The sequence below is a fragment of the Polyodon spathula genome, chromosome 5, assembly GCF_017654505.1.
Source record: "Polyodon spathula isolate WHYD16114869_AA chromosome 5, ASM1765450v1, whole genome shotgun sequence".
Classification (NCBI taxonomy): domain Eukaryota; kingdom Metazoa; phylum Chordata; class Actinopteri; order Acipenseriformes; family Polyodontidae; genus Polyodon; species Polyodon spathula.
The window spans coordinates 61,174,251-61,199,916 of NC_054538.1; the positions used below are offsets into that span (position 1 = coordinate 61,174,251).

At 36.3% G+C, this 25,666-nt stretch overlaps 1 protein-coding gene across 2 annotated transcripts; it reads right to left on the reverse strand.

Moving 5' to 3' along the window:
- Nucleotides 1–533: 533 nt before the first annotated feature.
- LOC121316124 (neutral amino acid transporter A-like) lies at nt 534–24,872 on the reverse strand. 2 transcript variants are annotated; one of them, XM_041250913.1, is made up of 8 exons: nt 24,057–24,872; nt 16,676–16,718; nt 13,434–13,499; nt 9,713–9,879; nt 8,918–9,151; nt 2,691–2,885; nt 1,886–2,020; nt 534–1,288 (listed from the first exon to the last, which is right to left on the reverse strand). In XM_041250913.1, exons 1-8 carry the CDS (start codon nt 24,830–24,832, stop codon nt 1,051–1,053), a joined length of 1,854 nt encoding a protein of 617 aa, XP_041106847.1. In that variant the 5' UTR covers nt 24,833–24,872; the 3' UTR covers nt 534–1,050. The 2 variants fall into 2 exon arrangements, with proteins under 2 accessions (XP_041106847.1, XP_041106848.1); XM_041250914.1 differs by lacking the exons at nt 16,676–16,718; nt 24,057–24,872 and adding an exon at nt 15,676–15,743.
- Nucleotides 24,873–25,666: the final 794 nt, after the last annotated feature.

Here is a 25,666-nt window from a genome sequence, read left to right on the forward strand (position 1 = left end):
GAACACTGCTCATATTCAGTACTCATATCGTATTCAGTACCTTTTTTAAGGAGTGACAACCAAGGCTTTAAAATCAATCTTTCTTACCAATATAATGACTGCAGATTATTATTTTTAAAGTAAAATGCAGTTTACACATTTTTTCTGGTAATGTATTATGTTACGACATTCAACACAAAAATTGGGGTCCTGGAGATAATTCTAATAAGAGGTAAGACAATTCACGTTAAAGCCATGTTTAGCATGCACCATTAACACTGAGCTTCTAAGACATGCCAAACCTGTTCCTCTCCAGATTAACTTCGCTTCAGTAACATTAAAAAAAAAAACACTACATGAACTTCAAAGGGGGTCTGCCCACTCTCAGCCCCCAAGTTGATGCAACAAGAGGTTCACAAGTTTTGAGCATCATAAACTTTCATAAAAACGAACAAACATTCAAAGAAATAAGCATTTTAAATACCTTTAGGTGTATGTACTTTCTAGTGGCTTCCATTTTCCTTTGACAAAGAAAAACAATGCAAGCATTGCACTGGAGGAAAAGATAATGCCTTTTAAGTTTATTTTTTTTAAATGTGGAAGTGGTTTACTTTTGTAATTCACCTGGTGTCTGCTTTCATTCTACTTGGTCTGGGCTACGAACACTTTAAAATGCAGGTCTGGGTGAAAATCAAGCTACATGCCAGAAGCGAAAAGAGAAATCACTTTAGAAGATTTCTTTAGAGGGGAAACATGGATTCCTCTTCTTTACGCTTTCAACCCATTACTGACCCTCATGACACTCCTTCACAACCACTGTAAAGCCCCTCACACTGATTATACACATACCCAAGACTGACACATCTATGAACACAGGAATGTTTAGCATTATTACCTACATGGCTATGCACTTCTTTTATAAAGGTAGCAGGAGAAAAAATATATATACCAGGTGGTAAGAAATACATCTTTGTAACCTTTTAAACCTGGATGAAAAAAACTTATAAAATGGTGTCTGCCCGATATGAGTCATACAGCATTTGTCTGATGTCAAGGGGAGGGGTTCAAAGTTCATAGGACAGACTCTTTTGACTCCAAGTCTCCCTTTCTGGAAGGTATGACCACCATGTTCTGGTGCGTGACCAGCGGGGACGTCTCCTCCTCTGACTTGATGTTGGGTATGGCTTCCACTCGCACTGTCTCCAGCTCGGCTTGCTTCTTCTTCTTCATTTCCTGTTGGTTGATGTGGTGGAGGATTCCTGCTCCCAAGGCGTCTCCTTCTACATTTACTACAGTAGTAGTCCGGTCTCTGGAAAACAAACAAGTGGCAAAAACAAAAGATCAGTGAAAACTTATTGTGTCACACAATCATGTTAAATTCCAGGGGTACTGTTTCTATGCTATTTACCATAGAGTGGTAACTCATGTTGGTAACAAAAATACAAACATTTTGACCCTTTTAAAATTGAAAAAGTCATCTATAAAACCATAGTCATAGGCAACTGAGCAAATGTTTTATTTTTTGAAAGTCTGCATATGGACAGCAAGGATTTATATTGTACTGGAACCTGCTGATCAGTTCTGGGTATTGCTATAAGAATAGCAAATTGTAAATTCTGAGCCGCTGGTGTTCTGCAATAAGGAGGTGATTCACATTTTTGTGTGTTATGTGTAAAATGTCCAGTAGTATCATAAGCATTATACTGCACTATTAGGCTATGTGGCACTGTAGAAATCCTGCCAGCAGGGTGTTCAGGACAAAATACGTTTTTAATAGAGCTCCTCAGGGTGAAGAAAATGTACTATGTTTGAGATACAATTACAATATAGTAATAAGGCAGGATAGCACAGTATCGTAACTATAGCTCCTGACTACATTGTTATACAGTAATGTGCAACAACTTACACAATCCAGTCGACAGCTAACATGAGAGACAGGTCGTTGGTCGGCAGGCCAATGGCCTCCAGGATGATTGCAATAGTGATGATCCCTCCAGCCGGGATCCCGGCTGCTCCTACACTGGAGGCCGTCGCAGTAACACTGGAACCACAAATTCATTGAATCTGCTTATTGTTGCGACACTGCTATCAGACTTTATGATCCTATTCAATCCCCCCCCCCCCCCCCCCCCCCTTAAATGTCGATAATGATATTACACTGGACCAAAACTAAAGGGTCTGGAGTAAATTTCTGGTTAAAATTTTTATATTGGGTATTAGGTAAGGATTTAATCCCACCAGTTTAGACCAAACGCTTAACAGACAAAGACGCTAAGGCAGCTGTTGAAGTCCAGTACAGTTACGTTACCAAGATTGAGTTTCAATTTCCGAACATCAAAGTTAAAGGCTAAAAGCATTTATATAACATAGATATTTTTTGTGAAGCATGGAGCATGGAGAATGTAAGAAAATAAATAAACTGTGATACTGATGAAATAACATGCACTGTACAAACTGCCCAATTGAGACCTACATAACCAATAGAAGTAGGCAACAGGTAAGGAAAGAAATTCTTACTGTATGTCAGCTACAAACACCGTACGTTTGCAAAACAGCTGGCTCCAAACACTAATATTTCTGGTAACATTTCTTTCAAAACTTCTCATTTGAGGCCTATCTAGTGAATGGAGGTTTTCAGCAGCCATGGTTTCTGGAATTATTTTGCTAGCTATGACTCTAGCAGTGAGTTAGATGCTCAGGGTTCTACGTACAGAATGGTAAAGATCTGCCCGGCATTTAGCTCGACGTTGTTTAACTGGGCAATGAAGATGGCAGCAATGCACTGGAAAATGGCAGCCCCATCCATGTTGACTGTGGCGCCAATGGGCAGGATGAAGCGGCTGATCCTCTTGTCAACACCATTATTATCCTCGATGCACTTGATCATGGAAGGAAGAGTAGCAGAACTGTCAAGAGAACATGAAAATGAAGCTATTTTAGCCATTTTACATATTGACAGGGTAGCTTCATAATTTGTAACTAACTGACCATTTACTGCAAAAATATCATATTGTTAACTAGAATAATTGTGTCAAATACGGAGTGCGATCGTCTACATATTAATGTGATGTAGGTTGTCACGATCAAAACATGCTGTAAGTGATTACTTTTTGGTTTTGTCATAGTGCTGTTCTTAAGATAGGCAAAGAAACGACAGATTTGAATATCTAACTGTCTAAATCTATAGGAGACTTGTTCTCCATAAATGGTCAATTCATTATAAATTATGCGAGTACAAGGAAGCCTGTGAGGCTGAACAAAAGCAGTGGGATACCATAATTACAAATAACGTTTTTGCCTTTGTGTTAATTGGGAAAAATATATATTTTTTTTATAGTTACAGATTGTGAAAAAATAATTTCCATCACATGCTATAAGGACAAAACTGAAACTGTGATAAACAGGGGTTATAGAGTAACTAAAATCTCATGGGCATTTAGCACCAGAGGTATCAAAACTGCCCGGCTGTTTCTGTAACACTTTACATACACTGGATTTAGGTCACTTTTTGATGGTATATCTCTAATTCTGTATTTATTTGAAGACCTAAGTTCAGTTAAACAATTAAAGCACATTGAGCTTACTACATAACTAATTTCAATTATACTGTACATAATATTTATTGGCATAATTTATTAGATCTTATATTTTCCTATAAGAAAGATTCAGACATGATGGTAAAGGTGAATTCGCTTGTGAAAATACTTCAATGCTGCACTTCCCGTTCACAGTATTCGACTTCAAGAGGTTGCATAAAGGAATGCAGATGACTTTGAAAACATGGCAGTGATAGGAAAAGCAGCGACATGTTACTGGGAAGGTGAGCCAATTCTGGGAGTTTGAGTTTTTGCAAAGGAAATAAGTGGTAGTCGTTTTTTTATCTTTTGAATTTTTAGATTATTCTTAAGAAATATATATATATATATATATATATTATATATATATATATATATATATATATATATATATATATATATGCTCAAGAAGAGTCATAGTATGACAAAGCTAAACAATGTCAGCTAAAACGACGTGTGCATCTTTTACATAGCAAACTGTCAGTTATATGACGGCAATACGTATCAGGTAAGATTTACTGGAATTGTTTTGTTGGCTGTTTTTTTTTCCGGAATTACATATTATTAATTTTTGAATACATAAACAATACATAATCCCTACAATAAAGTTGAATTCTCTACCTTAAAACTCTGAAGAAACTACAACATCTTTACAATAAAATTTAAAATAAAAATAATACCAATACCTATAGACTCTTAGACAAGTTATACAGTACTTATTACATTTCAATAAAATTGAAATAAATAAATAAATACATACATAAATAGTTTCTTGTGTATTACATATCAGTATTTGTTAAGTATTTAATTGTATCTGACCAAAGTATTGTATGTTTTCTTTTAATTCTCTCCAAACTGTAGAATGCTTTTTCTAATAGAATGACATGCAGTCTTATCATTGTAAGTAGTGGCGGTTCCTTTTCTTTCGAAAGCATCATTATAGCCTTTTTAGCAGTGAGTAACATGCTTAACACTAATTGGGTTTGAACTCTATTTAAGTTGAGCATTTCTGTGTGTGGGGAATTTAGTTAAAGAAATACCTAAAATGGTGGATATATGTTTGAATATATATTGCTCAGTATATGCTTAATTTGTTGCAGCTCCATAATATATGGAGAAGTGATCTATTCTCTTGATTGCAACACCAACAACTACCAGATTTTAAAATATTGCATCTAAATAGTTTGACAGGAGTATAATAGGGTCTATTAACTATTTTACATTGAATTGATCTTAATTTAGCATTGGTAGATGCACTTTTACATATACTAGACCAGTCTTCCTCTGAGAATGTAACCTTTAATTCTTTTTCCCAGTACATTTTTTATATAGTGTTTATATTGTTTTTATTATTAGTCAAAATATTTTTAAAGCTGTCATTTTTGGATAAGTTTGGTTCTTGCCCAACACTTTCACTAAACCGTCTTAATATGATTATAAGTTCTGGAGAAACATTACATTTATCTTTTAAAGAGCTAAGGGAGGGAATTTAACTATTAAAGTTAGCAATTCTCTAGCAATTCATTCACCACTAATATAGTACTGTTTTGTAACCTGATAACTCATCATCAACTCAAACTTGTCATCGCAAGAGTGTCTTGAGGCACACTGATTGGTTTATTCAATCTTTCCAGAACTGTCATCATATCATTGCCTCGTTTTGTATTCTAGTATTGTATTTTCACGAGTGCACCTCATCGCTACAAAGCGGTATGTAAACAAGCGGCGAAATGTGTTGCTGTTTCTCATTACAAAAAGTTGGAAATTGTTGGAGCTCCTGAAAAGAACCTGAATCGAACCTGAATCAGACACAAGTCACCGAGCAATTTTGTGTTTTCCATTCTGGTGAGTTGCTTCACCATTCTGTTAAATCATTTTGTGCATGGCTTGAATATTGCTCCTTTACAGGTATTCATAATGAAACTAGAGTTGCTGTATTTTAACGTGTGTAGGGGTGCTGTGTTAATTTAGTTTGACAGTTAGTTTATTAACGTTAGTTTGTCTGTTACTTTATTATTATAGTTTATTAACATGCCTATTGCTTTTCTCTTATTCAGTTCATTTCATAAGTTGATGCACGTGTATGATGACAAGCAATACATATTTGTTTATTTATTGATTCATATTGTGTCTGGTGGTCATCTCCATCTTAGAGAACATTTTGTGTTAAACCTATTTTGATAGGAAAGATGATACCAATAAATATTTGGTATATCCAAGCCACCATTTGGATTGCTATAAAATAGATTCTCTATCTTGAGCTAATATTTTTTCCAATTCCATAGAAAAATAGCAAATCAAGTTTTCATTTGTTTGAAACACATTTTGGAAAGGTATCATTGAAAGTGGATATGCTATAACTGGCATTACTGCCATTTTGATAATGTCACTTTTCCCCCAAAGCGAGAGTGGTAATTTATTCCGTGCTTCCAGTTTTACTTTTATTTTATTGGTAGGAACTATACCCTATAAAGTGTTGATTAAAAAGAACGGTTTCAAATAGACATTTATCACCATTTCAGAAAGACAAGAAAGGTAAACAGTGAAAAAACAAAGCATCTTATTCGAGAAATCTGCAGGGGCCTTGAATAAAAAATGTTAACCACAACATATAAATGTGTTCACTTAAATATTTTCCATTTCCCCGAAGAGGCCCAGTTAAACTGAACTCAAGAAGTTCTAACTAAACAGCTCACGTGATGCTTAAAGAAAAACTAAGATGCACAACCTGACCATATAGAGACAAAGGAAGCGAGACTGAAAACAGCAGAACGCTAACAAGCTAACAAAAATAACTATTTGTTGCTCTTGTCATATCAAGCTTGTATGCTGTTTTGCTTCGATTATGCTGCTTTGACTTTCCGCTTCCGAGTAAAGGAAACTCTGGTACCTTAACCGTACTGACTCAACCACAAGTCTCTACTGCATCGACGGCTGTAAGGAGAGACGGGTGATGGGCTGCGCAGACCGGCATTCACGAAACGTGGCAGAGACTGACTGATTTAACCTGTCGTAAATCAACCAACCTTGTTCAGCCGAACAAGTTAGAATCGACCAGAGAATTAACTGTGTTAGATCCCATTGGGATCAAAAATTCTACAACCCAAGCACATAGACTGTGGTATTGGATTCCTTCAGGACAATTCTCAACAAGCAGGCTGTTTGCCCAGGCATTAAGGATCGTTGAGTATAGTCATTGATCTGCACTTTTACACATGAAATTTAATTGCTTTCAATTTAGCTATGTTAAAACTAATTGAATAACTAATTAAGTTACAGTTTAAGCTTTACATAGACATTGATAAAGGAACTAGCAATTATATCTAACTCATGTATTTACATGAAAAACATTAACTCATTTTGCTATTTTTATAAACAAGTATATTGTGACTGTGATGTTTAAGGTTGCTAATCAATAGATTTGATCAATGCTTTGTATTTTAGACTTATTTCTGATTTTATATGACTCCTATCTTTATTTCTGTATTCAATAAACTGCTACTATTCATTAAACCTGCTTGTTGTTTGATTGTATTTTTCATCATAATTCATTGATCTAAACAAACTTATTCAATTGGAACTAACAGGCAAATTTGCATAAAAGTATAATTAGGTTAATGTTCCTACATATTTATCAGAGATATAATGTTAAGTTTCACTGTTTCTGTCATACTTTTATGAATAACTTGTCTAAATATTGAATTCCATTACAGGGCCAAGTAAAGTTATATTGTTTTTTATTGTGAAACAAAACATGATTTAGATACAGGGACAGCTTCAGATTTTACCCAATTTATCGACTATCCTGACAAATTCCCATATTATAATATTATATCAATGGTAATGAATCTGTAGGAGAGGACATTCTGCATAAAGTATTAATTATATATTTGATTGTAAGTTTATTTACTTCTATGTTAAAGTTTTAGTTTCATATTTTGATATAGCTTAAAGCACATGTAACTAGCTAAGCAAGACATATGCAGTCTCTCGTATCTTGGCGCCTGGGCAGAGAGCCAAAGTTAGCAGGTCTCTAATCAAGATGGTGGAGGAGTAGAGACACAATGTGAAAACAGAACACCACAAACAAAGGACTACTTTGAAACAGTTTCTAACAGATTAGATTACGATGCTGTAAAATGTTTAAATGTGACGCACTATAGACAGTTATAGATTTGAGCACATTTCCCCCCCTTACCAGAAGGTGTGTTGAAAGTGTGTGATAGCACGGTGGATCCATACTGATTGGAAGACAGTATAAGAAACGGGGTGGAAATGCTAATATATTCATAGTATTTAATGTAATGTTTCTGTTTGAGCTGTCAGTCAATTCTCTGATTTGATTCCACGGTCGTCTGTGTTACGATACAAGTGTATATAATAGGGCATGCTGTGACCTACATGTCTTTGCTTGCTTGTATCTAATGTTTATATGATTGTATTAACATAATTTTCTTTACTTTGATAAAAAAAATAATTTGTCACATTTATTTCCCTACAAATCTGATTCATTTTTTATTGTTAACAGGATGTCATCTGCATAAAGCATCATTTTTGGCAAGAATTAGGGGGACTTATTGCTTGAATTCTCTCATTTGGCCTAAGGCTAGCTGCTAAAGGTTCTAAGTCAATTATAAATAGCAGTGGAGGTAAAGCACATCCATACTCCTTTCTAAAATAATTGGATCTGATGTGTCTCCACCAGTAGTAATTCCAGCAAGAGGGTTATTGTACAATACTGTGAGCCATTTCTGAAAATTTGTCCCAAAACCAAATTTCCCTATAGAAAGTATGTAATTCCATTTTAATTTATCAAAGGCTTTCTCAGCATCATGAAAAACAGCCACCATAAGAACATTACTATCTCCGTTTGATAAAGTTAAAGTTAACAAATTCCTGATATATTTTGTTGAAAATCTGTTTTGAAAAAACCTACTTGATTTGGATGCTTAATGTCATCCATTACATTTTTAAGCCAATTTGCTAAAATATGAGAGATAATGTTAAAATCACACTGTAAAAGTGATACTGGTCTGCAATTTCTACAATCTAAGAGGTCTATATTTGGTTTGTGGATAAGAGTAATATTTGCTAAATGCATTGATTTTTAGTCTTAAATACACAGTTATAGGTTTTTAACAAAATTGGGGACACAATGGATTGATGCATTTTATAGAATTCTATGGAGAAAGCAATGTGTACTTTAAAGATGGAAAGATCAATCCAATATTAAAGATCCTGGACTGCTATGTATTGAATGAGCCTCAAGTGTGTACCACTGTTATAAGGGTCTAAAAGATAATGAAGACTGTCATACTGTGTGTAAACTACTGTAATCTACATTGTATGAACACTTTACAAACCTGGAGCATGTGGCAAAAGCAGTTGTAAAAGGTGTGATGAGCCCTGAGAGAAAGCTGAAGGGATTTTTTCGAGTAAATCCAAAGTAGATAAGAGGCAGAACTATTCCTCCATGGATAAGGTGCCCCAGTATTGATGCAAATATATACTTTCCCAGACTAGTGACAAGGAGGACTACATCTTCCATCTCCACGATTTTGCTGCCAACTAGGAACATTATACCAATGGGCACGTACCTGTTAGAAACGAAATACACAAATTAGCGCTTTCATCTGTCACCAGGAAATTACCACAAACAGCTTGCTGTCAACAGGGTGATACGGTACTAAATGCATTTTGCTGACCATTTCCATTTTGTGGTTCTGGCCTACAGTACAACTCTAGACCTTTATGACTAAAATGATTCTAATGAAAAAGTAGAAAGCTTCAAATGTTATTTTCTCAGGTTTTTGTAATGTTTCTCATCAGTTCTAGTTGCCTGTCACATATATGTAACATGGGCTAGTTAGCTGAAGTGTTTAAAAGGTGAAGGCCTTATTATTATTTTTAAGTTATTTTAAAAAATGTGACAACAAAGTAGAAGATAAGACTATGTGTGAAAGCTGGAGATGGCTGGGAACAGGTGGGGGTACAGACCAAAGAGAGATACTATAAACGAACAGCCTCTCTGTTTCTGTTACTCTGAATGCTAGATAAAGACTCAAGGCCAAGAACAAGAAAAAAGTATTTTAGTTCACTTTTGCTTACTGTGACAAAGCGCATGAAAATAAACTAAAATTAATTTATGAGGTACTTACCACATGATCCAAGATACAAGAACCATTGTCGCTTCATTAAAAGAGTTGAAAAATTTGATTAATTCTTCCCCTTCAGGTCCAAGTTTTCTTAGAGCTATTCCAAACACAATGGCAAACAGGACTAGGCCAAGGATGTTCATGCCATCTATCTCTGAGCCAGTGGGTATCTGTAGAAGAAAACATGAGATATTTTGACATTTAAGACGAGAGTCTTAACCACTGTACAAAAGATTATAGCGCTTGGTATTATCTGAAATTGGGATTCAACAATTAGGCAGACTTTTTGGGACTGTGATGGCGCACCAATCAGACGAAATGGAAATGCTACAAAAGAAGGAGAATGATGTAGACAAGGAAATACACTCCTAATACTAATACAACTGCTCCAACCCCATCAGAAAAGCAGAAGTGAAGACGAGACAAAGAAACTCATTGACACAATAATTAGAAGGGAGATTAAATTGGTTGAAAATGCAGACAGGGTGTAAGATTGTGTCAGAAACAATAAATGTTTCTAGAACAGTAATAGATTTACAAACAGACTACCAGCTGATATATCAGGCTTTTACCTGAGAAGCCATGTGCTGGTAATAACATGTATGTTCTTTCTGATTGACTTACTCATGACTTCCCACACCCCATTATAGTGATAGTAATAAAGTAGTCTGTCATGAATTATTATTATTATTATTATTATTATTATTATTATTATTATTATTATTAATAATAATAATAATAATAATAATAATAATAATAATAATAATAATAATAGAAGTAGTGGTGATAAACCAGAAAGCAAATAATAATAATAGTTTAAAATAGTAATTTGTAAATGTTATTTTATAAATGTTTTTGTAGAAAGGTGGGTTAATGAACTCTTAAAAATCTACTGTAAAAGATACCTCAACCAGAGACCAATGTACTGTAACAGCTGCCCTATTCCAAACCAACACTGCATAAACACCCTGGAAGCAAATTAACATAATCTCATTTTGTACAGTGAGTGAATCCCAAAGGCCATGCAGAATGCCTCTGGGACGAGGTTAATATCCAGAGGTGTCTAAACTCAGCTCTCATCACACACTGTGTCATTCTCAGGAACCCATTTCACACCACAGCCATGAACATTATCATCAGATCGGCTGCTTGGCACATCGTGGGTGGTCTGGGTTTAAATTTTTTGGGAGTTTATTGAAACCTGGCAGAAATTCAGATGAGGGTATTATTAATCTGCAAGGATTAATTATTGTATTTTAGTTTAACGTGTAAAATGTCCATGTGATGGGGTAAAAAGCAACTATTAGAGCTATTTAAACTTCTGTACTTGTGGTTTAGAATCACTTTCCATCATTTTCTCTTTCAGTTTTCACATCCTGGTGATTTTTTTAAGCTTGTAAGTTTAAAGCATCCTTGTACCCTAAATACAGCTCCAAAACCACCACGAAAGTACTGGTAAATCACAGTGTAACCATTAAAATATCCCCCTACAACTCTCTATCTCTAGTGGCAGTATAACAGAGCAGATAGTTGCAGGGAGACAGGTTAATGGTTACTGATTAATGACTCTCTAAACCAGAAATATGCATGTAAATATAGGTGTTGGCCTTGATGTTTATACAGTGGTAGCAACTATAGTGTAAGCATATCTATTTAATATTCAGTATTTATTCATCGTCATCGATATCTGCATTAGTACTTGTAACAAAGTGCCCGCCCCTGTGTATATTATCTGTTATGTGTTGCGTGTGGTGTGTTTAAATGTTGGTGTATAGACATTGGTACACGGGATATAAACGGGTCTGTGTAACACGAGTGTTTAAAAATGTATATGTGTATTTAGGCACGAGGATTGCACAGCACTTCACGTGCAAGTAAAATGTAGTAATATGTGAGCACGGGGAATTGCACTTTATTAATTCACGTGCTGGGATTCAAGTGAATAATTAATTAGTAATTGAATCCCAGCACAATAGTATATATAGATGCACGTTGTCACATACTGGGGTTGGGTGTTCGGTGAGCGGAGAACGGGATTGGAGACGGAGGAAATAAGTCCAAGTAGTAATAATAACAACAAAGTATCTGCTCACCGTGTTTGTCAGTGTCTGTCTGTGCACCGTTGTGTTAAGTTTAGTCTGTTTTCGTTTGTCTATTTATTTTGGCGTAGAGTGCCGTGTCCTGTGTTTTTCGTGTTTGTGTAAACCTTTTATTTTGTATTAAACCGGCGCCAACAGGCGTCTTCATCATCCGTCCTGTGTTTTGTGTATTGCCTTACCTTTCCTGGTTCTAACGCCGCCCACTTCGGCCGTCTCTGTGACAGTACTGTACACATGCAGTCTTCATATTTCTATTTACTTTAAACTCAGTGTGTTCAATCTTCAGTCTAACCGTTTATAAAATTAAACACAATCTAACACCCCTAATCAGGTATACAAGATGTCCTTTGAGGTTGGTTATTGAGGCCACTGGAGAATTTCAAACTTAAAAAGTCATCAGGAAGAGATCAATTAGACAGAAACCGATAACTTTTATTATTTTAATATTCCATACCTATTCCAAGTTGCTCTTTCAGATAACAATGTATAAATCTAAGATAAAAAAATATATAGCACAAAAAAATATATGTTCAATAAATGATTGTCTTCACTTCATTTCTTTTTCCCTCAAACCTCTAATAATAATAATAACAAATAGTAACTAACATGAATTGAATCTTAAAGATAGGAACACATGCGTGAATCTAATCGGAAAAAGCACTGAATATTTATTAAGGGTTTAAGACCTATTGTGGTTGTATTGGTTTTTAAGATGCCAAGATGGTCAATCCAGTCAGGGATCAATAGTGTGATGCAATTGCTGGCACAAGTTTCAAAGCAGCCGGACAGAAGCTGCAGTTTACTGCTCTGACAAGTGATGAATCTGTGCTAGCTGAATATTAGATGATGGCAGGTGTCTTTTAACACTATACAAATACAAACAGCGCGTTAATTAAACAATGTCAAGAGCCATCAATGTCAGTCTCTCGTCCATCCCTGTTTCTAGCCAATGGATTGATTATTCTTATGCAGAATAGGTTTCATATTGAATAAATATATTATCACCATCACAGGAATTTTGTTTGAGTGTAGTGTAATTAGTACAGTGCTCCCCTTTTTAATGCTGTAGTTGGTAGCCATAGTTACAAAATCGTTTCTGTTCTGCCTTATAACGGGAATGAAAGTGCGAGTGGCACGGTATTATGGGGCAAATGGGAGCCATGAATACTTATAACCAATTCTGTGGTATAAAGAGACACCTTATAAAGGGGGAGCACCATAGCACAGTACTTATATGATAAAAACACAGGCTGTCAATGGTAACCACTGCTAGTTTCAGCAGTAGATGTGAGAAAGACATAGATAACAATTTGACCCATTTTCCAAAGAAATAAAAAAGGTAGAAACAGAGCTTCTGTCCTCTCTTGAATTAGATTTTTTTTGTTTTTTGCTCTGTTTTGTTACCTGCTCATCTCAGGGGTTACGTGCTGTTTTGTGTAGAAGCTCTGTGTCACAGTCTAAACTGAAAACTTACTGTACTTATTTTCCCTAGACTGAGATATCATTTCAGCTGCCATTGGCATTTATCACAGAACCACTGGGCATCAAAAATAGTCCCACTGCATTGCCATTGGTGATCAATTGTTGATGGGTTATTTTGTGTCTTTAATAAAAATATAACATACCTTTTCATAAGTAAGATTTCCAGCAGTTGCGTTTCCAATCGAGACAGTCTTGTAGTCGGTTGCATACTGTAAAAAAAAAAAAAAAAAAATATTCAAAGAATAGCATCTTTCTGACCGAGGGTGCTTGCTCATCATACTGGGTCCTGCTCTATACAGGGATAAGATTGTGTTTGAAGTTACAGAAAAATGCCTTTTCATGTAATCACGTTTATTTACCCTTCACTGGTATTTTGTATTGTGTGAAATTTAAAGGGATCTGAATGACAATGTTTTATCGGGTGAAATCAATTAAGCATTGTGTTTTCAATCTATGCAGTATTTAACAGTGTAGACTCCTAGCTGTAATGGCACCAATGAAACGTTTACTTCTTTCTTCTATCAATACAGGCTTTTTTTCAGATGGACGTCCTGATTTTAACAAATGTAGTTTTAACACATTCCGTCACCAATCAGTAATTTTTTGTAATTGATTAATTTGCATCCCTCTGTCTCCCCAATCTCCAACCATACAACTACCCTTTGGTTGATCTAATCTGTAATAGAAGGTGCTCTGCCTTATCCAGTTGTCCAGATGGTAGGCCTGAAACCATCAATACATATTAATAACTATAGGCCAAAAATGAAATATATAAGATGATGGCAGTATTTTGTATTTTGCCCCATTATTATTATTTTCTTATGTGAGAGCTAGTTACTCTAACAACATACTGAAGACTGACGCTGGTAAAGATGAAGCAAACATAAAAAAAAAACCCAAAAAACATCAGTAATCAGCATAATTGAACAAGTGAACCTGAGTAGGATTCAATGCACATGGAACAAAATTAGAATGTGGCAGCAGACAAGTTCATTTCTAAACACACACCCTACCACAGTTCCATTTAAAGTGAAGCAACATTCTCTGTAAACATTTAATTTCTGTGTTGGGGCGGTGGGGTCATCCTGAACTACTGATAAAGATGTTTATTTGACTGTTGTTGATTGCTGAGGTTAAACTCCAGTCACAGTAATACCCTGTATCAAGTGTTCTTTGCATTCTTTATTGTCTTTCCTGCATCTTTGCTTATTGTCCACACTGCATACACTGTGGCGTGTGCTGTTGGATATGTATAGTTATCTTTGAACTGCACAGCTTCCAGTCAATATGAGTTTCTATTTGCACATTTTGTAGCAGATTTCAGTGTAAACAAAAGACAAAACACAATCAGACCTATTTGCTTTCTCTAAACTTTAAAAACTGCTTGTCCTAAAAACTGTGATACACTTTGCACTGGACCACACACATAGTAAATCTGCCTCAACATAATTCGACTATAAAATACACATTGTAAGAACTTTAAAGTTCGAAAATGTTTTAAAGAAGTGATTATCAATTTTTTTTTTACTTTTTAGTACTAGTAACATTTTCATTGGTCTACTTTTTCTGCTAGTTAAGATCTTTTGGTTCATTGCTCTTCATTTAAATATAAAATTAGGACCAAAATTAAATTAATTTGACTTGCTTTTACACTTATATTTATCTGTTTCAAAGCAGCATCACTCTAGTGCAGTAAAGTTTGAGATCTGTTTTCTAAATGACCGCAGGAAGAGTGATTTAAAAAAAATAAAATAAAAAATAAAATAAATATATATATTTATAACAGGTGCTCTGGCTTTTCTGTTCCATACCACATCATGGATCATTATTGCTGTGTTACCTGTTTGACAATATGGGCAACAACCCTTACACTTACATCGGTGCACTAGAGTGGCATTTTTGAAGAGCTTTGAAACAGACTTTAAAGTTATAAGTGTAAAAAGTTCTCAGGATGTTAAGGATGATAAAAATAATAAAACAATTACAGGTGCGTTATTTAAACAGTTGTAGCGACGTGTGGGGGCGTCTAACACAGTATTTTTTTTTTTTCTCGGAACCCCGCTACTAACAATAGCAAACATCATAAAAAAAAAGACCCTAGGTACCCTAGGTTAATGAAAGACTCCAGTTTCAATGCCTTATTCTGTTACACTAGGAGGTCATTCCACTTTAGTAGTGTCTTCTGAGTGAAAGCATGTTACTGGCTGAAAGCATGTCAGTCAACTGTGGAAGCAGCTAGTTGGTTACAACAGCAAATAATCTGAAGGAGCACGGCTTGAAAACAAACGTATTTTACATGTGTTTCTGTCAAAACTGCATATTTGAAACCTGTATAAAGCAAAGCACAAGTAAGATTTAATAAATGAATGTATTAGTTACGATCACTTTAAGCCAGTAGAAATCAGTGCTGTTCTGGTTGATGGCCCTGTTCCTGTTATTCTGCCCAATGCTTGTTTATATTTCTGGGGGAAAAGAGCATTAATTTCAGACAGAAAGACAGAGCACAGAGAAAAAATATTTCACAAAAAAGCAAGACGCGATTTCTTTACAGAAGCACAGTGGTCTGCTGCCAAATCCTAGACTGTGCGGCAAAGCATTCATTATAGCTCCCATGAGCCAGAGTTTTGTTTTGTTGCAGGACAGTGAATAGGGGGCTTAGTTATCTGAAGACTGGGATAATGGGGTATGGGAGCTGGAAAGGGATGGAAAGAAGTTGCTATAGATCAGTGAATGGAATCTGGTTTGCTCTCACAATTGTACCAGAGAGGGTCTGGCAGTCCTGACAGCCTCGGTTCACAACAATCTGAAAGCACTTTGCCCCTGGATACAACCCAGACACAGAGCAGTCTCCCTGCCAGCTCAGCCAGCCATGACAGCCCACATCCCAGAACTTTCTGAAACCCCCACTGGAACTTTTTATGTGCCACACAACAATGAAATCTATCAGCCAAGCTTGATAGTTCTGCAAGGGAAACTAGGTCATGTACTCTAACTAGGTAGGTATTCTTACACAGAAGTACTAAAATACAAAGTTTAAAAATATTTTGGAGAGAAGTCACATGACCATTGATAAAGACTTTGGCTGGTCAAATTGCTTGTATAAGAAATTCTGACTTCTTTATTTGTCTACTTTTTACCAGTCCATTTACTACCAATGCAGAAAGACATTCGACAAACGTGTTACTATAGTGACAGTACTATATAATATTTATGTGATGTATCTGTCTTGAAGACTGGCTGACCTACCACATTTATATTTGGCTCCCACAATTTGCAAGCATACCTATTTTACTATGGTTTATTATAAGGCTCTATATCAGGAATAACATGATCATTGTCTCCCTGTCTGCTGCACTGATGGGAAGAAATAAGTGAGCAGTCTTACCGATCGAAAGGCTGCGGCCACAAGGTTAGCAGGAAACAGGTTTCTGGGGAAGAAAAAAACAAATTGGATCACAAGTGAAATGAGTTTGGTGGTCACAGCCTTGGTGTGGCAAACACAAAACCACCACCTGCTTCAGCACATGGCATATATGAGAATATTTCATCTTTAAATGGATTAGGTCCAATGTATAATTATTACATTTGTAGTGCCACCAGTAAGTACCTTATACATATTTCTGAAAACCACATTGAGACTGTACTTTTATGGCATTCAACTGTAAAATACCAACAATAACCCTAAAAGGTTGTAGAGTACTATTATTACAATATTACATTTGAACAATGATTTCTCATTTTCCCATGCCTTTCAAAAATACATTCACAGGTACTTGTTTTGATTATACTCTGACCAGATTTCTCTGTTCTTTATTTCACTTGCTTGTTTTATGCATCATACAACTTTACCATTCTAAACTACAGGACATATTATAGTGCAGGGGTAGATTTTAAACCAAACCATTGTAAGACTTTTAGCAGAGTAATTAAAAAAAGTCAGAAACCGTCTGGAAGTCCTGCAGTGAATTTAGGAATGGAAGAGCCAAAATTGCCTGACATGTTCAATGTATATGTCAGCAGCGTTAGTAACTGGAAATGGTTCCCAGAAAGGTATGTAGTGAATTAGGTATACAATTTATTTAAATATAAATGAGTCTCTAGTCGCCCTCTCAGGAACGTCAAAATGTAAGAAATGAGACATACCATATGTAAGTTCTGGATCATACAGAACTCAGATTCAACCTCAATTGATTATATATTCAAATTAACTCAGAAATGGGGCAATGATCAAATTCTATGGATTTATGATGTAACTCCTCTGAGTTGCACATTTCAACAAACAAAATGCATTTCTTAAACAGGATGTTGTATTCTATTCCTAGAACAGTTTATCCACTAAAGTAAATTGATAGCATTTGCTACAGTTAATTTTTCGAGTCATTAAGTATTTAATATGCTGAATATTTATCAATTTCCAACAAAGAAGTCAATCTGCTTTGTTGATGAACACTGCAGCGCTCTCTCTCTCTCTCTCTATGGATCTGAATTTCCCATTAAAGAAGACAGTACTTTGCTTGAATTGTATTTCGTCAGTTCGCAATAAACAAATAGGTCTTTTCAAATGGAGATCAGCTTGTTGATTTCCAAGTCTTGCAGCATTATCTTTGTTGTCAGCAGTTTTCCAACTAGAAATAGTTCAGTTGATCAGACGTAACTCAGTTCAGATAATGATAATGAAAAGTTATGCAGTTCGAATTGTTCTCGTTGCAATTCTTCTGTACGGCTACTTCATGACCTTAGGCCAAGTTGCTGGCTATGCTTCTGCTTGTGCCGTGCAGCGAAGTGGAAACCAAGACCCGCTTTCAGATTTCAGATAAAGGCAGTGTCCCATTTACTGTTTTAGTCTCTCCTAGGGCAAAGAGCTAGGGCTGATTTCAGCCTTCTCAGAACATGATTTTAGCCAGTCTTCAGACCATAGATTCTTCCTTGCATTCGAACACTTATGCTCCCATGACTTCAGAAATTTTCTTCAGAGCAGTTTAGCTTTCATTTCATTTCAGACCTCACCACATCCCCTCAGAAGCACTTCTCCTGATTGTCAAAGTTCAGAGACTTGTTTCTATGTGTGGAGCCTTAGGTCTCATGTCGGGAGCATTCTTTCTCTTGCCTGGAGAGCTGTTCCTTGTGTGGGGCACACTTCTAGTTTGGGGAGTGCTCCGCTTCTCCTACAGGTAACCTGTTTTTCCTACGGGAAACTTCTTTCTCCTGTGGGAAGCTTGCTTCGTGTGGAAAGCGCATTGTTTGAAAGTCACGTGGCTGCTTTTGTTGTTCTCTCTACAACCCTGTGATTGGTTAGTTTGTTTATTTTGGGCTGTGCCCAAGTCCACGTGCAGTGACTCGCATTGGTTGCTCTCGTTCCGAGACGGACCCTTGTTCTCAGTTAGTCCGTTGTTTTGCCCCCTGTCGGCTGTATTTATGAGGGGTACTGTTTTCTGGTTTATACCCTCTGCAAGATACTACTGGAACCAAATGATGCATCCAGCGATGGGGGAAGATAAAACACTTGCCCAGCAGTTAGTTTATGACTCTTTTTAAAAGCATTCTTTGTCAGTGGGGAAGTTTGTGACCAGAAACCAAGTGGACATAGAAAATGGCTTAGGACCCCCCTCTATATATTTCAATTCTGTTAATTTCATAAACAGAATGATATTATGACTCACTCTGATGCTACAGGTATAAGTACTACTGTCTACAGCATTGGAAGGAAACAATTGCAGCTAGAAAGTGAAACAAGCAAGGCTTGAATCCTTATTTTATTTTCAACTTACATGCGACACATGTCAGGAACTATATCTGTTAGCTCTGCTGTGCTCATAGAGACTGCTGAAACAGTTTTTTCAGGTGCTACTGTTTTCGTGATTAACAGTTAAGAACATAAATACATTTAAACACTCAATCAAAAATTAAAGCATTTGCCATCACTGTACATTAGTTTCTTATAGTTTTACCTTAGTAAAATTCATGTTTAAATACATCATACAGATTTCAGAGTGGCTTAACATTTCCATTTTTAAATGCATCAATTCGCTCTTGTTGACGACCATATTACTGCTGACTTAGCAGGTCATGTATCAACTACTGGACTGAGGTCATTCACGAGTTACAGCTTTGTGTTTGTAGGAGACACAGAGTCTGAAAACAGTCTGAACACTCATGGTGTTGTCATGTGGAGACCATTACAGCCATACCACACAGTTCCTTCTCAAAAGTCTGGGGTTAAAGTTAGACTACTCATGGCAGGTCATCCCATGTGAAAGAAATGCTTAGAAATGGGAGTGCCTGTGAATGATTTAGTCATGTGATGAGATATCCATATCATAGATTGTTTGTAACCAATAGGTACTAAAACACCCTTCAATTAACTTCCTGAAGGGGTTCCAAGAGTCCTTTTGGTTCACATCAAAGTGCCATTTTTGTATACAATGTGAAGAAATATTGACCTTGTTTTTCCCCCTTTATCGGGCCTACTATTTATGACCAGTATTTATGATTACACATTCTGGCAGGGCAGAAGCCCTGCAGATTTAAATAGTCTGGCTTTTGTGGGGTATAAATAAAGTTTAATTATTTTTAATTTAAGTTTGGCAGGTATGGGGTTAATTCCATCTCTGCCAAATCCATATGTGGACCGTTGCAGGGTCTTGATTGCATAATTGATCATCAATCAAGCTCCAGCCACATGGGAGAGTCAGTTGAGGGAGAAGCTGCAGCAGGGTGTGCTCCCAGTCCAAGCACTGCGATAGCCCAGCTAGGGTGCTGTTTTTGTTGTCTGTTTTTGAAGTGTTTTGATTAATCCTTTTGTTTTGGTTCCTGTGTTTTGTTTTGTGTTAATAAAAGTGTGCATACATGCTTAAACTGCAGTTTTTCATCTCTGGTCTACTTCCTGCCAGTAACCAGCCTTGGCTGTGATGCTACCCTTTCACACACATATTGTTTAAGTGTTTTCCCTGAGAAATGTTTTTATAAATCATTAAATCATTAAATTTGGTTTATTTCTTGGGTTACATGTGATTTCCATTACATGATAGTAGATGTTAAAACTTTATGCTGATTTGAACCACTAAGGCATAGCTATACAGTAAACTAATGTGATCCATCTGCATCTCCATCCATTTGCGTTTCCTTCCATCTGATGTAGATATCCTTCTGCCTGGCGTTGATGGCTGAAGTGTTACGCTGGCTCCAGGGATCAGCTTATTTTGCCTCCCCAGCGCATCAGCACACACAATGGCTGCAATGCTGGCTCCAGGGATCAACCACAGTGCAGTCTCCCTAGGGCATCAGCATGACAACCGTCTGGATTGAGCTAAGTAGGGTACATCTCTGGGGTCTTCAAGTGGGCACCTTCCATCCTCTGTGTTTCGTCAACTAGCCCACGACACCTCAAGAGGGCTCGATGGTGATTCTGGCCTGCACTGTACTAAGACCCCAAACAGTTCCCCATGGGCATCATGGAATATGAGTGTAAGGCTCAAATGTTAGGATCCTATTATCCGTAACCCAGGAAGTGAATGGGGGATAGAAACCAAGTACTTCCATCAAACTGTTGAGTGTTGTGACAGGATAGATGGGCTGATTCTGAAACTGAATTCGGTTAGAAACATTGTAAGAATAAGGGGCTTGTGACAATGTTATACAGTTGTAGTCAAAAGTGTACATACCCCAATGGAAATGTATAATTTCTAAAAATTTCTCAAAAAATTGTAGGAAAAATCTTTTGCAACAAACATTTGCTTTTGTGCACGAGGAAAAAAAAGTTACAAGAAATAGATGTCTACAACTGTTTATTTCAGCATTTTTTTATTTTTTTGCAAAACTCAAAAAATGCTCATTCAGAACTATTCATACCCTTTGATGCTATGATAGTATTGTCTACAAGGTGCTAGAAATTTCAATATGATAATGCAGAACCTAATTGTAGAAATGTCTAGAAAATGCTGGATTGTAGGTGAACATTCTTAGAGAGTATAAAAGGGTTAGGCATAGGATGATTGCTATCACTACCAATAAGTCAATATGGGAAAAAGCAAGGAGCTATCTGAACAAAATGATTTATTGTCATAAAGCTGGAGAAAGATACAAGAAGATTTCCAAGCATTTGAGTATCCCAATTTCAACTATCGTTTCTATTATCAAAAAGTACTGGACTCATGGTACTGTCACAACACTTCATCATTCTGGAAGAAAGAAGGTTCTTTCGCCAAGAACAAGTAGAAGAATTGTGAGGAAGGTTAATAACAATCCAGGATTGACTGCCAAAGATATTCAAAGGGAATTGACTGCAAGTGGCACTGGGGTTTCAAAACTTGGTTTAAACCGCAACTGGACATTTCAACACAGTAACGATCCAAAGCACACATCAAAATCTACTTCAGAATGGTTAAAGAAGAATACAGTCAAGGTTCTGGAATGGCCTGGTCAAAGTCCCAATCTAAATCTGATTGATTGAGCACAAGAGAAGTCCCCGAAATTTGAATGAACTGGAACAAGTCTGCGTTGAAGAATAGCCAAAAATCACTAAAGAATCATTCCAAAAGTTCATTGACAAATATCCAAATTGTTTAAAGGGGCCTCAACTACCTATTAATTTCATTTTCCTTGTCAGGGTAGGAATACTTTTGAATTAGCATTTTATGAGTTTTGTAAATAAATAAATAAATAAATAAATAAACAACTGTAGACATCTATTTCTTGTAACTTTTTTTTCCTCATCCACAAAAGCAAAACTTTTGCTACAAAAGTTTTTTCACGTAATTATTTATTTTCAAAAAAGTTGGGTTTTTGACTACAACTGTATGCTTAAGAGAGATTATAATTTTTTTTTTTTTGTTAAATCCTTTGTTTTAATGTGTACAGTAAAACATTTTAGCATTGTATCAGTGATGTACATTTTTGGAACAGGTGACAGGTGGTAAAGAGTTGAAGGGGTAAAAAGAAGATGGATTCAGATCCAGCTTAGGTACATGGGTTTGGTCTCAGCAAAGCCCTCCATGGATCATTGTACTGTATAATTCCTGTGGATCATTGTACTGTATAACTCAGGGCAATTGGCAATGATCACCATTGCAGGACATTCCAAAGTGAAGAGGCAAAGGATTTGATGGGCACATTTTGTGTGCATCATTGCTCTATGTATAAAGGACGACAAGGGTCTAGAAGGAATTTTTTACAGCCAAAAATGATATATTTACTATGGAAGTTGTTTCAAACTACCATAGGCTATACTTGCAGAAATCAATTTGTTTGTTGCCACAGTCTAATTTTTTATATTTATTGACTCCTATGTAGGCACACTTGTGCAGCTTTGCTCATTTTGAGGTCATTTTTCCTATAAAGTCCTGCGTTTTTTAAAATTTGAGGGCCATATTTAAACACATTCAGTCTTCAGACAATAAATAAAATATGATACTGTTTAAAGTTGGCGATCAGATTTTTAAATGATTGCAGAGTTGGAAAAATGACCTTAAAATTAGCAAGAACGCACAAGTTGACATAAGATTGGAATCACATGGAAAAATAAAAGAATGTGGCTAGATAAGGTAATTTCTGGAAATAAACCCTAGAATAGATGTATTAAATGTGAAATAACTTCCACAGTACATATTTCATTTTTGGCCATCATTTGTAGGCAAAATTCCCATTCTTATATAGAGCCTAGTCCTTCCCCGTTTCTGGCGCAGCCTAGCCAGTTAAAAGAGTGTATTGATGTAGATTTTCTTGCACCTGGAAGTTCTCCCATCACTTGTGCCCATACACACTGTAACCTTCAGAAAATGTTCTGCACTGATATCAGCTATTTACTAGTTCGCATGTGGAGTTTACTCACTCACAGCCTTCAAGGGAAGTTCAAATATTTAGCTAAAAGACCATTGTATTCCTGTAATTAGCAACAGCTACATTATCTGAGACATATCTAGTCTCGTATCTTGCAAAGCGCTTTGTGATGGTGGTCCACTATGAAAGGTGCTATATAAAAATAAAAATTATTATTATTATTATTATTATTATTATATTATTATTATTATTATTATTATTATTATTATTATTATTATTATATCAATTGAGGTTTTGTTTTTAATAGGACTGCATGCGCTTCCCTCAGGTTTATCCACAATGAGGTGTAGAATACACAAGGGATGATCCATTGGGTAATGTTATGTGTCTTGTTTGCCTTACTGCGCAGAATTACTTCACCAGAAACCAGACCAGTTTGTTTACATTCTCTAACGGTAGTTTCAGCAGCACCCTCACAAGCTTAGCCATCTTGGAACTTTGAGAAATTAACACCCATGGCACTCCTACTATCACAACAGTAGGAGGTTTAATGCGGCATCTGCAAGTTCAATTAATATATATATACTATATATATATATATATATCTATAATATATTATATATATTATATATATATAACGGGCAATCAACCGTAAAATATATTGTTTAAAAATTCCAACGGGCGTTTTTAAAAATTCCAACGGGCGTTTTGCTTTGTGGGTTTTACAGAAAACATCTATGAAGCTCTTATTTTTCATCTCAAATACAGTATGAAAAAACAACAACATTACTTTGAAAACCACATGGGCGCACTTAAACGAAAAAAGCACATTTCTACTTTGGACGCATTTGTCCCAATGGTATTTAGCAGCACTCTCGTTGCAAATGCTGACTAGCATTAGGCTTTTTATACACTGCATATCTTGGCTGCATGACAAAGCGGAAACAGCATGGTAGTTGGCAGAATGGTTTAAATGAAATATAAAGTATTACCTTGCAAGGTCTAAAAAGGAGTCGACTGTCTCTTTGTTGTTTGTCACTGTGTCAGTTAATCTTAGACTGTTCGTCTTCAGCGCACCAGCACCAACCCCAGGTTTGATAATGAAGGCTAGGGCTATTGCTATGCTAGAAGCTATAAGCGTTGTCACCAAAAAGTAAGCGATGGCAATCCCTCCTAGTTTTCCAAGAGATCTAGTGTCCAGGCTAGCAGCACCTGAAATCAAACTGCACACGACCAGTGGAAGAATAATCATTTTCAGCATCCTCAAGAGCATCTCACCAGGGAATGCAAAATAAGTCATTTGCGCTCGGGTGAGGTTCATGTTCCTGACTGCCATGCCGATGCCAACACCTGCCAGGACGCCAGACACGGTCAATATGACCAAAAGATTTCTTTTTAAAAAACGTACAAACTTCTCCTGAGCCGTTAGTTGCCCATCCTTTTTTGCATCCCTATCTACCTCCGAAGCAGGCAAAGTGCATTCCGTGTGGTTGGCAGCGTGCCCGTTAATTTTGTTCGTTTTCTCCATTTCACGCAGGTTAACGGTAGAAAATGTGAGGAGTAACCAGAACAGAATGCCTGATGCGCTATGCTGGCTGACAAGACTGGCTGAAACCAATGTGCTCTGGAGCGCAACGTGCTGTCTGTCTGAGTGTAGTGTGGCAATACAAAGCCGCAGCAAGTGGGTGGGGATATGTGCTGGTTTCCTCTGTAGTAAGTACCATAGCAGGAATGATGCAACGGGCCAAGAAATTGCGTCTCTTTCCATTTCAATTCATAGGATCGAAGCAAACACAAACTACTGATAACGGGGCAGAGGGGGCGCAAGGACGAAAAAATCATTTGATGCTCATGTGCCCGGTAATTGAAGTGTCAAGTAAGATTAATTGTAGCTCGGGAAACAACGCCAACCAGCGCATTTGGCGAACGCTTCACTGAGCGCTCAACAATGAACTGTTTTATGTTTGTTTTTTTTTGTTTTGTTTTTTTAATTATTAATTTAAATTACCTTCATGATTTTGAAGGGGAGGAGGGATAAACAAAAATTGTCGTTAAACCCAGTCTATGAATATCCAACGCCTTAAATAACACCTTACTGCAGCTGACAAGTCCAGCCGGTCATGCAATCGCTGGGAGAGCTGTGGAAAAGCATGCTGAAGGTTGGTGTTGCCGCAAATGCACCTGCATGATGTTCTTGTCTCTAGTCATAAACAGTTGAGTTATAGTACTCACATAAGTGTGCCAATTTAATGTGTTTTATTATTATTATTATTATTATTATTGAGAAAGCACACTTAAGTGTGCACTAATTCTGAAACGTTTCATCTGTCCCAGTTTATGTTGACATCCTGTATTTAGTTGGTACTGGTTAAATATTGGGAATATTTCACAATACTTAGACAGTTTACAGTCTACTGATAAAAAAAAAAAAAAAAGTGAAAAGGCATTGCTCAAAGCAGATTAATAACCGCGATAGCTTTCAGATTTATTTTAAAACTCTATCAATAGACTGTTTTTACTTCATTATTGAACATTTTCTAATCCGTGAAATGTGCTCTTAAATGTTACATTACAGTTTTCTTATTTATTTCTTTATTCATTT